At 35.6% G+C, this 13,214-nt stretch overlaps 1 protein-coding gene across 1 annotated transcript; it reads left to right on the forward strand.

Moving 5' to 3' along the window:
• Positions 1–491: 491 nt before the first annotated feature.
• Positions 492–3,482, forward strand: LOC113295844. Its single transcript, XM_026544175.1, has 5 exons — positions 492–1,525; positions 1,616–1,930; positions 2,106–2,208; positions 2,771–3,178; positions 3,237–3,482. Exons 1-5 carry the CDS (start codon positions 492–494, stop codon positions 3,480–3,482), a joined length of 2,106 nt encoding a protein of 701 aa, XP_026399960.1.
• Positions 3,483–13,214: the final 9,732 nt, after the last annotated feature.

Raw genomic sequence — 13,214 nt, forward strand, 5'->3', positions numbered from 1 at the left:
TGGAAAACAGAAAGTCAAGAGAAAAGCTGCCAGGGTTTTGAGATGGTTTCCGTTAATACCAAGGCTTCAAAGGTATTATATGGACCCTAAAACCGCAGAGGATATGATATGTCATGATAAAGAGCGTACCAAAGATGATGTTTTAAGGCATCCGGCAGACTCGCAATGTTGGAAAACCTTGGACGAAAAGCATCGGGTATTTGGTTCAGAACATCGCAATGTTAGACTCGGGTTGGCAAGTGATGGGTTCAATCCTTTTGGTGTTATGGGTACTGGTCATAGTACATGGCCATTCTTTGTTAATTCTTATAATTTGTCGCCAGAGAAGTGTATGAAGCAACCCTATTTTATCATGTGTCTGCTTATTCCTGGGCCTAAGGGTCCTGAGAATAATATTGATGTATACTTACAACCACTAATCGGAGAGCTAAAAGGAATTGTGGGAAATGGGAATTGAGACGTATGAAGCTTATTCCAAGCAGAACTTCCAAATGCGTGCAGCTCTCTTATGGACTATTAATGACTTTCCAGCATATGCCAACCTGTTAGGATGGAGTACTAAAGGCTATCTCGCTTTCCCATGTTGCCACAAGGATACAAGTTCAGTAAGATTGCGAAATGGGAGAAAAAATGTTTATTTAGGGCACCGGAGATTCTTACCTATTGGTCATAGGTTACGAAGCAACCTGAGCTCTTTTAATGGCCGCAGAGAACATGATAGTGCACCAAAACCTTTAAGCGGTGAGGATGTTCTTCGGCAGTTCCGTGGTTATCATCAAATCACTTTTGGCAAGGAAGGACATGATGTGTGTGGGGATAAAATAAGGAGGGATGACAATGAGCTTCCTTATAATTGTAAGAAGATAAGCATTTTCTTCGAACTAACTTACTGGAAAGATCTTCTCTTACGGCACAATATTGATGTTATGCATACCGAGAAGAACAACATCGAGAGTTGGATAGGGACACTGTTGAACATAGAAGGTAAGACAAAAGATAACTTGAACGCTCGGGAAGATTTGAAAGTATTGGGTATACGTGGACCACTTCACCCTGAAGCTTTGGGGAACAACAAATTCTACCTTCCTCCAGCAAAGTATACCTTGTCTTTGGCGGAGAGGAGGAATATTTTTCAATTCTTGCGTGACATAAAGGTACCTGATAGTTATTCATCGAATATTTCGCGGCACGTTCAGGTACAAGAATGCAAGATTCCCGGGCTAAAGAGTCATGACTGGCATGTTCTCATGCAACAACTTTTTCCTGTTGCGGTGCGTGGTATCTTACACGATGACGTGACTAGAGTTTTAGTTGAGTTTTCTGATTTTTATACTCAATTATGCTCCAAGACATTGAGAATCGAAGATTTGGAGGCGCTTAAAAAAATGTATCTCACTTTGTGCAAAATGGAGATGATATTCCCTCCTTCCTTTTTCGATATTATGACACACTTGCCTGTTCATCTAGCAGGAGAAGCTATAATTGCTGGACCTGTTCATTACCGGTGGATGTATCCAATCGAACGGTTAGTACGTATTTTTAAATAGTGAGTAGAATATTATTATAGTGATGTTTTTTTACTGATGTCTGTCTGAATTTTTCCTGTATTTATCAGGTACTTGTACACCTTGAAAAAGTATGTGCGAAATAAAAGTCAACCTGAGGGATCGATTGCACAAGGGTATCTTGCTGATGAATGTCTGACATTTTGCTCCAGATACTTGAGTGCTGAGATTAATACAAAGTTCAACCAGATAGGGAGAAATAGTAATGGTGATGGTGCGACGACATCTATTCATGAATCGCCTATCTTTGAAGACGCAGGTCGTTCTTTAGGGAAACCAATTTTCCGAACTTTATCTGACAATGAGTGGGAGGAAGCCCGAATGTATATGTTGAGTAATTGTGATGAAATTATTCCGTTCATCGAGTAAGTCTACTTTCTGATGTTGAATAAAAATCATTATGAGTTGGTAGATGATTTAATGTATATATACTTACTAACCGAGTAAGTCTACTTTCTGTATCACCTTTCTGTATCATTTATGCAGTTAATGTATATAAACAAAAAACGGGTAAGTCTACTTTCTGTATCATTTATGCAGGAAACACAAGCAAACAATTCGTGATAAATATGGAAGGAAAATTCGTGATAATGAGTTGGAGCATTGGCATGCCAAAATGTTCGGTGGTTGGTTCGAAAACCATGTAAGTGTTTGTATCTTATGAACTCAATTTACAGTAGTTGACATACTTGTCTCTTTGATATTATTACACGGCCAAAATACATCAGGATCAGAGCCACTTGCACACTTAAACAGCCTCATGACAGGACGATATATCAAGAACGCCACCTGAGTAAGAATACAAGTTGTCAATACAGTCATACAAGTATACTACACAAGAATATTACCTTTTTAGCAGACAAGGATACCTATAACTTAAGGTTATCGTAGATAGTAGCATCAACTACTGTGGAACCTACGATACCATGATGAAACTGATAGTTGTCAATACAGTCATACAAGTATAAAACTGATCCATTTCGATTTATATCATGATGAAAAACAATTACATGAAACTTCTAATCTTAGAAGAACTTCTTTATACTTTATACAGATACTCCACATATTTGCATTTAGCATCCCTATGACGTTTTTAGCATCCCTATGTCAACTACTGTGGAAGATACTGATCCTGATGTTTGAAAACTATTATTCAATGTTGATTCAAAATCTTTTAAACATACCCATTTTCTTATTATTATTAGGTTTGTGAAATGAAGCGAGATGGTGAAATAGTGAAAAAGGATATTGAAATCCTATCCTATGGGCCTAAAAAATCAGTTAGTTGTTATAAAGGATATATTGTGAATGGGTTTAGGTTTCACACAATTGATCATGAGAAGAACAGAAACACACAGAACAATGGTGTTTGCGTTAATGTACAAACTTCAAATAAAGATAGTATTGAATCTATTGATTACTACGGTAGATTAGATGAAGTCGTGGCATTACAGTATCGCGAGGGGAACCAAGTTGTTTTATTAAATTGTCATTGGTGTGATATCAACGAGACAAGAAAGAAGCAGCGAGATGCATTTGGGTTTACGTCGTTGAATTTTACAAGAACCATAGCCAAAAATCAACCTTTTATGCTTGCAAAGCAAGCACATCAAGTTTTTTTATCTTCGGGACAATAAGGACAAGAATCGCCGAATTGTACTTAACATGCAGGCAAGGGATCACTATAGTTTGGGGTCACCGGAAGTTGAGCTCATCCAAGAAGATTCATCCCACACAGATAATGTAACCAGTGCAGCTGAAATTGTCCAAGACTTTGAGAGTTGGACCCGAAATGAAATTGGAGGGGAAGAGGTGATTAGAAGTACAACTGACGGTGATAAAGGTGATCTAAATAATGACAGTGATAGTGATCACAGTGATTATTTTAGTGATTGTGAACGAGATGATCTCGCCTAACATAAAGTCAAAGTTACTACTGAATGTACTGTTTATTTGATGTTTTCATGTTTTATTTAGCTTGAATTACTTTCAATGCTCACTTAAATTTTATTTGCTCTCATTTTTCTTATGATGAACATTCGAACATTGATTAGACAAAATTTGTGATTAATGGTTCGGAACATATTGAATTTCATGAATGCACTTTTAAATTTATCCAAGAGATCATTCGAAAATAGTTCAAACGAGGTTTATATACTAAGGTCATGGAGTCAATATTAATTGGATGTATTTTATTTTTGCGATAAAGATAAATTAGCTAGCTTCCAAATCCTCGATTAACTTTCAGTTTCCGATCAAGACGATTTGGCTTTCGTTATTTGGATTCACAGGTAGAATTATTTTCTATTTTCCAAAATCAAATGAATTTGTAGTCCAAATTATCCGAGAGATCATTCGAGAATTTTTCAGACGAGGTTTGTTCACTATGGTTCATGACACACTCAATATTAATTGGATGTATTTTATTTTTGCGATAAAGATAAATTAGCTAGCTTCCAATTCTTCGATTAACTTTCAGTTTCCGATCAAGACGATTTGGCTTTCTTATTTGGATTCACAGGTAGAATTATTTTCGATTTTCCAAAATCAAATGAATTTGTAGTCCAAATTAATTATCCGAGAGATCATTCGAAAATAGTTCAAACGAGGTTTATACACTAAGGTCATGGAGTCAATATTAATTGGATGCATTTTATTTTTGCGATAAAGATAAATTAGCTAGCTTCCAAATCCTCGATTAACTTTCAGTTTCCGATCAAGACGATTTGGCTTTCGTTATTTGGATTCACAGGTAGAATTATTTTCTATTTTCTAAAATCAAATGAATTTGTAGTCCAAATTATCCGAGAGATCATTCGAGAATTGTTCAGACGAGGTTTGTTCACTATGGTTCATGACACACTCAATATTAATTGGATGTATTTTATTTTTGCGATAAAGATAGATTAGCTAGCTTCCAAATCCTTGATTAACTTTCAGTTTCCGATCAAGACGATTTGGCTTTCGTTATTTGGATTCACAGGTAGAATTATTTTCGATTTTCCAAAATCAAATGAATTTGTAGTCCAAATTAATTATCCGAGAGATCATTCGAAAATAGTTCAAACGAGGTTTATACACTAAGGTCATGGAGTCAATATTAATTGGATGTATTTTATTTTTGCGATAAAGATAAATTAGCTAGCTTCCAAATCCTCGATTAACTTTCAGTTTCCGATCAAGACGATTTGGATTTCGTTATTTGGATTCACAGGTAGAATTATTTTCAATTTTCCAAAATCAAATGAATTTATAGTCCAAATTATCCGAGAGATCATTCGAGAATTGTTCAGACGAGGTTTGTTCACTATGGTTCATGACACACTCAATATTAATTGGATGTATTTTATTTTTGCGATAAAGATAAATTAGCTAGCTTCCAATTCTTCGATTAACTTTCAGTTTAGGATAAAGACGATTTAGCTTTCATGGTGACTATGATCCAATTAAATTATGCAAAATTGAGCATGGTTGGATTAAATTATATGATAATCGGTCATAGAGAATATCATCGAGTAATCCTATGGAAAAGTTATGGATATTTTTATTTAGTTATATAAATGGAAATACATACATAAATTATTCACATGAAGTATAATCACTCATAATGTCTATGATCCAATGAATTCTTATTTAATTATGTAAAGCTAAACACAACTGGATTAGCTTATATGTAAAATTGTACACAACTAGATTGGGGGCACTGTGATTTTATTTTTCTAGTTATGATGTTAATATCATGGTAAATTTTTTTATTTTTGACATAAAAGTGCTAGCCATCCAAAAGATATAGGTGTATAACTTGTTGCTAGGCTCCGTACAAATCCCATGTAATAACATTTTAATAGAAATTAAAAAATTAAAATATATTAAGAAAAATTAAATAAAATAATAATAACATGGATTTTGTCTTTGTATAAGTCGTATCTTGAATTCCGAAACTACTGGTGATTTTTTTTTGGGTACTGTTATGTTTAGATGTATTTTTAGTTAACCGTGTACAAAATGCTTATGTTACTCTCTAAGCAGTTGTTGTCCAACGAGAGAAAAAGGTGCGAGGTGATACCACTTTTGCATCTTTCATTGGAAAGAAAAAAGAGGAGAAAGAAAGGGAAATGGTCGACTGGGATATGAAGAAATAGAGACCTTGTGGAAAAAACCAAGCCAAATATTCTAGTGTCATTGGTGTGTTTCTCAAACAATCTCGCCGTTGGAACTGGGAAAACCCTTGGAATTTGCAAGATGACAACGCTAAGGATTGGTTGTGAGCCGAACTTAAGGTGAACACACTCTGCAGTGAACTTAAGGATTGTTTGTGTGACTTATGAACTGAATGGCAATTTTTTTTTATTCATTTCAGGATTTGTTTGTTGTTGATGAATGTCATAAACAAGGTACCCTGTCTATTGATGGTGGAATATTTAAAGATAAGAAGGGCAAGTGGAAAAGGAAACACTATAAGCTCACAAATACACATGCAATGAATCTGAAAGATAAACCCAATACGTTAACCGATGGGCAGTGGAAGTCTCTTGTAAAACTTTGGGATAGTGAAGCGCATCAAGTAAGTTTAAACATCTAAAATGTTTGCATTTAAGTTCTGTTAAAACATTTATGTCTAATTAATTTTGACTTGTGTATCCGTAAGACACTATCCAAGAAAAATGCCATTAGTAGAAGCCAACAGAAAACGAAGCACACAATGGGCAGGAAAAACTACTCTCGGTGTGAAGCTGAAATGGTATGTAGATGCATGTATTTTCAAAAATGTTTAAATGGCCTTTCTTTCCTTTAGCATGTTTAGCGGTTGTTGGTCATCTGTCTGGCTTAACTGCTACTGAACATTGGGTAGTGCTAAACCAGTTTTTTCTAATCATATAATTCTATTGGATACAATTAATAATTATGTGGCTGAACTTGTTTAGGCTCAAGAGAGAACGGAGGGAACCCACCAACTGATGGTGACGTGTTCATTAAAACCCATATAAATAAAGTCAGTGGAAAAGCTTTGGACCCATTTTCACAAGGATACATTGTAAGTCTATTGTAATGCTTTCCTAGAAAAGTTCATGAATTTGTTGCTTATAGAAGACCCTTTTGCCTAATTTATTTTTTTCCTCTTATACATAGGCCCAATTAAGGGAACAGTCCGGGTTGGATGAGAATGGGTTGGATGAAGATGGTAACCAACATTCAATCAGTAATGAAGTCTATGCAAATGTATTACCCACAAAAAGACATAAACGTATAAGAGTTCAAAGATGACATCTGCAGTACTTGAGTAATGAGGATTTTGAGAGAGAAAAGGAAGAGCGAGAGGAAGAATTTAAGAGGAAAATGAAAGAACGAGATGCATAATGGGAGAGGCGAATGGACGCGCAAAATGATCAGTATAACGTGCGTCAGAACCAAATGATGGAGTATGTCAGATTGTGCAGGCCAGACCTATTTACGAGATCGGGATTCTCAGGACCTTCAGATCACCTTTTCAGAACTGGGGAGCATCATCACAGACCTTGGGAGAAACTATCTATACGTGGGCCGACGCCTTCCGTACCTTTGGAGCAGCGCCAAAGACCTGGGGAGCAGCCTGGCATACCAGAGGAGCAACTTTTTGGACCTTCGTCGCGTTACAGGTGTGGGGAGCAGCCCAGCAGACACGGGCCGACGCATTTCATACCTTTGGAGCAGCGCCAAAGACTTGTGGAGCATCCTGGCAGACCCGAGGAGCTACTTTTTGGACCGGCGAATCCGCTTTACATATCCAGGGACCATCTAAACAGACCTCAAAATAATTTTAAGTGTCTCTTCCTTGATAATAAAGGTATTTGTTGATGTTCCATCAGACATGATGATTCTCTACATTTGTTGATATCTTTTTGCTCTGTTTTGGTTTGTTTAGCAGGTACGCAGGGAACGAGAACAGACGTATGGGATTGGATACCTAGGCCGCCTGAGAGTTGATTTAACATGGACTAGGCCAAGTTTGAATTATTAGGTTATTTTCTTTAGTTTTGATTGTGTAATTTCTTTGTTTCTTTATGGTTAAGTGAGATTCTCTATGCCTTTTGACAACTACTTTTATTTAATGGAACTTAAATTCTTCAATTGGATTCACTTTTTGGTATCTTTTTACTTTTTTTTGTTACCCTGCATAATTTAAAACATAATATAAAAATAGCAAGTAAATCAGTAAATAAGTTTTAGCTACATTCAAGTTGTGGCATCAGGGTCTGCCTTGTCGCACTCATAGCCACGACAATGGTGTGGCAAAATATTTTTTGAATAAAATGTAATTCAAAATAATTTTATATTAAATAGTAATAAATGTTTTTGCCTCACTCTATTGCCTCACTAATTGATGTGGCAAAATTTTTAAAATAAATAATTAAAACTTAAAATAAAAAAGAAAAAATAAAAAGAAAATACCTATTGCCTCATGCTATTGCCTCACCATTTGGTGTGGCAAGAAATCCAGCTTTTGCCACTGTATCTTAAAGGGGTGGCAACTATTTCTTGCCACCCAAGCTGTTGCCGCTGGTGTGGCAAAATATTTTTATGTGGCAAAAAGAAATAGCCACACTAAATATGGGTTGTTGCCACATTTGGGACATGTTGCAATACACCCCTTTTCTTGTAGTGTCTTGCGACGAAATCGCAGGATGTCTTCGCACTTTCATGCGAAAACCCATTGATCTCGTCTTATCCTTTTCTTTTGTATTATTACCTTCAGAATTGTTGCACAAATATGACAAGCCTTAATATCCTTGCGAATAAAAAGCCTCATGACATTTGCGTCTTAAGACACTTATCAGCTCCCTAATGGAGGGTGCCGCCCTTATCTTCCCCCTGGTTGCCCCTTCAAGGAGGCGTACTTCTAGTCAGGTCAACTGATTAGGTCACGAGTCAAAACAGGTCAAGAGTCCAACTCAGGTCAAGTCAGGAAAATCGGTGAGTCGACTCAGTCCATAAGACTGACTCAAGTTATACAAACCAAGGCCCTTGCACAGGCCAGAAGCTGAATTGCACCATAATGGTGCATCACAAGACTCAACATACTAAACCAAGCTCAACTGAGCAACATTCCTCCCTGTCCTAGCTTCATTTCCAACTCTACTTCATTAACATTTCAAGTCTACCAAACTAAAATTACACATTCAATCGTAAACAAACTTCGAATTTCATTTACAAACATAAACTAAGTTTACATGCAATATGCAGTAACTTCAAGCTCCCAAGCTTTCACAAGAATACAATCTACAATTCTATAATCATTAACACCACTATCATGAACTGCAATGCAATCCCAGTTCTAACACTACAATGAACAGCACCAGGTCATTCATACTCTTCATCTGCAATATTTCCCACAACTTCCTAAACCATTCATCTAAAGCTTTACTTCATTTCTTTTCTTGAATTTCAGTTGTGAATATACCCCATCCATTAATCTCAATTACAACTTCAACAATCCCTGCACCTCTTAGTTCATACCATCAATACCACTAGGCCATCTCTACCACACCAACTCAATTCAATTTTATTCTTTATCTTCCTTTCTAGCTTCTGCTGCACACTTCAGGATTCAACAACACAACTTCATTCCTCGGTTCTCAATTCTAACAACAATACTAACAATCACCAATACAGAAAACTCTTTACACACATCATAAATCTCAACAACAAGACCAACATCAACTCAGGAAGTACACCATCTTCTCAATCCTAATTCTAATTCTTCCACCAGTTCAATCCACAACACGTACCAAAACATGTACAAAACACACTGCGATTTTAAGCCAACAAATCAAATAAACTCAACTTTGTACCTCCACCCAATACAACCAGTTTAGCAACATCTCAACTTATCATCCATTATCATTTCTCATTCAATAATAACTCATAAACTTAATAACAAACTTGAACTAATTAACAGAAGAGCAATTACCTCAAATTGAATTCCAAAATTGAAACAGATGATTCCCATATGCTTAATCTTCAACCCTGATTCCATCATACTCCATAACCATCAGTTTCAAGTTGTTCCTCAACCTCAAAACCTAATTAAGACTAAATCCACTTCCAGTCATCGATCTATAGCATCAGTATCACTTTCTGAAACTTATCAGAGTTCTTTTACATGAAACCCTAACTTCGGTTCTTCAAGCCTTCACTAGATTTTGTAATTCATCCACTAGTTTCTCACCCATACCTTCAACACGCAAAACCCATCATGAAATTCTTGGTTTCATCTTCAGTTTAACTTAATCCCCAAATCAATCTTAAAAACCCTAACTTTCTGTTTTCTCTACAAATGAACATCTCTCCTTCTTCTCGCGATCAACCAACAAGAACACCACCAACAACAGATATCACCTCAAGTTTCTATTAATATTAGCGAATTCACAACCTCATAATCCTCTCTTAGAAGAATCAGAGACGAATAACAAAGAAAAAAAAAGAAAGAAATAAGAGAATGAAGAAGAGAAAATGAATTTTTCTTACGCGTGGTTTGAGATAAGGACAAGAAAAATGTTAATGGGACCCGAGAACTTGATAAGGGAAATCCAATACGTGTCCTTGTTGCATCAAAAGCGTTTTTCCGTAAATGACGATTTTACCCTTCATATTGATTTGATGTTTTCTTCTTCATCCGATATCTGATTCGCACGTTCGAGTAGTCCATTTCGCATAACTTTTCGAGACATATCTGATGATACTAGTTTCGTATATAAATCGTTGTCAGATTAATTCCTATTCATCAGCGTTCGTGTTAAACTAATTATTATCTGCTAATTCGTCAATTGACTGGTCTAATAGCGTTGACGAGCTTGCTGGTCTTTACAGACATAATCGACTTAACTTTTGTAGTCAAAAGTTCATTCTATTTTTTACCAATATTTTCATACCTACATATAATAGAGTTAACTTTTGAGCATATATGGGACAGTCAAGGTTCACGGATGTAAACAACATATCCCATAACAATTTGCAATATATAAAACCATAAAGATTAATACTGCAAAAATCATCTTCCAAATAACTTAAAATTTAAATAAATAAAATAAATAAATCTAAAAACATTGCAAGATGAAAATCGTTGGACATATCTATGTGTACTCACAATAATGGCTATCCCAAACCCAAGTTATCCTTCTTAAAACACAAGAATAAATTCTCATAATCCAAGACATCAAGAAAAACTCGTAATGCACATATATATAAGATGATTTGTCCTTGGAGAGTAGAATCAATCTTTTTCGCATGGATTTACACCAAGAATAGCTACCAAATGCGTATAAAAATATTTTCTTAACAAAAAAGAACATATTAAGTCATTAATGACCATGCACCATAGTTCACATAAGATGATTGTGAACATTCAATAATCCCATAGCAATACGTACTACTATCCATTCTTGAATTTCTTTCTTTGTGATTCGCCAACAACATTCTTGTAAAAGCTACAAATGAGCTTAGAAGAGTATTACTCCAAGAATCCAAGTACCGAAGTCCAAGATAAGTGGAACAAGTGCGACGAAACAGAGAAAAATACTCAAAAACAAGAGACAGGACAAATACCAATCTTAACTCATCCAAATTCAAGAATTATTATCTTCATTTCTAAGATAATTCAAAGTGGAAGATAATTCAAAAAGAATGAGGTCATTCCGAGTTCGGACGGAAAAGATACGTCCAAAAACAGTTTACCGAATATCGACGTCTACATGCCAGTATGCATACGGGTATGCAAACGGATTTTCAGCATGCAAACTGGTACGCAAACGAATTTCCATGAATTTTATAACAAAAACTCATTTGCAAACTGGTATGCATACCTAAAGTGTACCATGAAGGCCAATACATCCCAACAACTATTTTCGAACCGGAACATTTAAGAACCTTAAACAAAAATCAAGTTAGGTAGACATGAATGATACAAAAGGTACATAGATCATCATACAACTTGCTCAAGCTTAGAGACATACCTTTTTAGAAGAATCCGATCGAATTCTACAACGTTACCAAACATTCAAATTCATACTCGACATAATATGTGTGCCCCAATTCTTGTGCTTCCCTCACCGTATACATAACAGAGCGTTTCTTGGTGAGGATGCACTTTCAACCCAATCAAGTTGTGTTGAGGTGAACAATGTCTTTCTCACCATGGCACCAAGAATGAGTTTCTTTCCAACTACTTTTGCATTCAAAAAAGTTGACAAACATCCAAGAAACTATTTTTTACAAGTTTTGCAACAGACTTTAGAGAGATACACAAAAATTTGAGTCCTTGATGTCTCATTTTAAAACTTAATAAAAACAGTGTCTGCAGATAATGTTTAGTATTGCGCATGGAAATTCTTTTGGTGTAAGAAGACATCCTGACAAGTTTATAACAGTAAACAAAACAATTATCATGACACAGTGTATCAGAAATTGACCAATGAACTGATTCATGCTTTGAGGTGATACCGTCAGATGACTAAGATTTAAACTCCTCTTGTAATACGTTTAGTTTACTACATCCAAGTGGATTACACATAGTAGGAGCATTGCTCTCACTAATTAGTAAATCAATATCAACCTAGACATGAGTATTATTCATCATAACTTGATTTAGCTTGTCAAGAGATTCTTGTTCTTACCGGAGGTATAACTCAACATCAAGAGATAATCTTTCAAGTTTCTTTTCAAGCCTTGAAAACACTTTAAGGGATTTTAAACCTGGAGGAGATTAGGAAAGAATTTATTCTACAGATTTTATTAAAGCAGTCATGGAAGAGAATTCTCAAATCCCTGGATCTGGTGGTGAATTTATCGAGATAACACTTCTGTCCATAGAAACAGATCGCTACAAACACAGACTTATGAGGTCTTAAATATGTTTGCCTGCTCTGATACCAATTGAAAAAGCGGGGATCTAACAACCACACCTTGTAAAAGTAAGGTCGTTCTTGTTGTTCTCTCGGGAATACCATTTTGTGGGGGGAGAGTTCTTAATTGAACTTGTGCTTGATTGCCAAATCTTTGTGGGGAGTGCGGGTGTGGAATATTGTGAGGGTTATCTTGTATCTTTATAAACTCCATGATGAAAAAATTTTGTTTCGGCTATATGATGACATCTAAACAAGTTGATATTTTTTTGTCTTTTGATCATGAAGTATCTCTATGAAAATTTCATGAGGATCCCACCAATTTTCGTACCTTTGCCAATTTTTGTTGACAAAAAGGGGGAGAATTAATGTGTAGTTCACACCACAAATACATATGGCTTACGGATCATTATGTAAGGGGGAATGGTTTTCATTTTTAGATGAAGTATTAACTAAGGGCGATTGATACATATCACCATAGTATTGTTGTCAAAGTTGTGATATAATTGAACTTTGATATTGTAATGATACTATGACACCGTATAACAATGATTGAGAGCAACTGTTTTCTCATTGTTATTGCTACGGATCTTCAACAACTATGATGCTGAGTTGAACACATTTTGAATCATTGGAGTACTTGGAAGTGATAAAGATTTCAAGTAATGTTGAAGAACCTAGAGACCAAGCATTTGGATGAGAATCTACAAAGTTTATTTATTTTCTAATCCATATGTATTGATAGTTTTGTCACTAAATTGACAAAGGGGGG

This window comes from Papaver somniferum, chromosome 7 (genome assembly GCF_003573695.1).
Source record: "Papaver somniferum cultivar HN1 chromosome 7, ASM357369v1, whole genome shotgun sequence".
NCBI lineage: Eukaryota > Viridiplantae > Streptophyta > Magnoliopsida > Ranunculales > Papaveraceae > Papaver > Papaver somniferum.

Excerpts from the sequence above, each read along its gene's own strand:
- LOC113295844 (XM_026544175.1), top strand. The coding sequence starts at position 492 with ATGCGTGCAGCTCTCTTATGGACTATTAATGACTTTCCAGCATATGCC. Across the intron at positions 1,526-1,615 it reads TGGATGTATCCAATCGAACG|GTACTTGTACACCTTGAAAA; the intron begins GTTAGTACGTAT and ends TGTATTTATCAG. Across the intron at positions 3,179-3,236 it reads TTGCAAAGCAAGCACATCAA|GCAAGGGATCACTATAGTTT; the intron begins GTTTTTTTATCT and ends CTTAACATGCAG.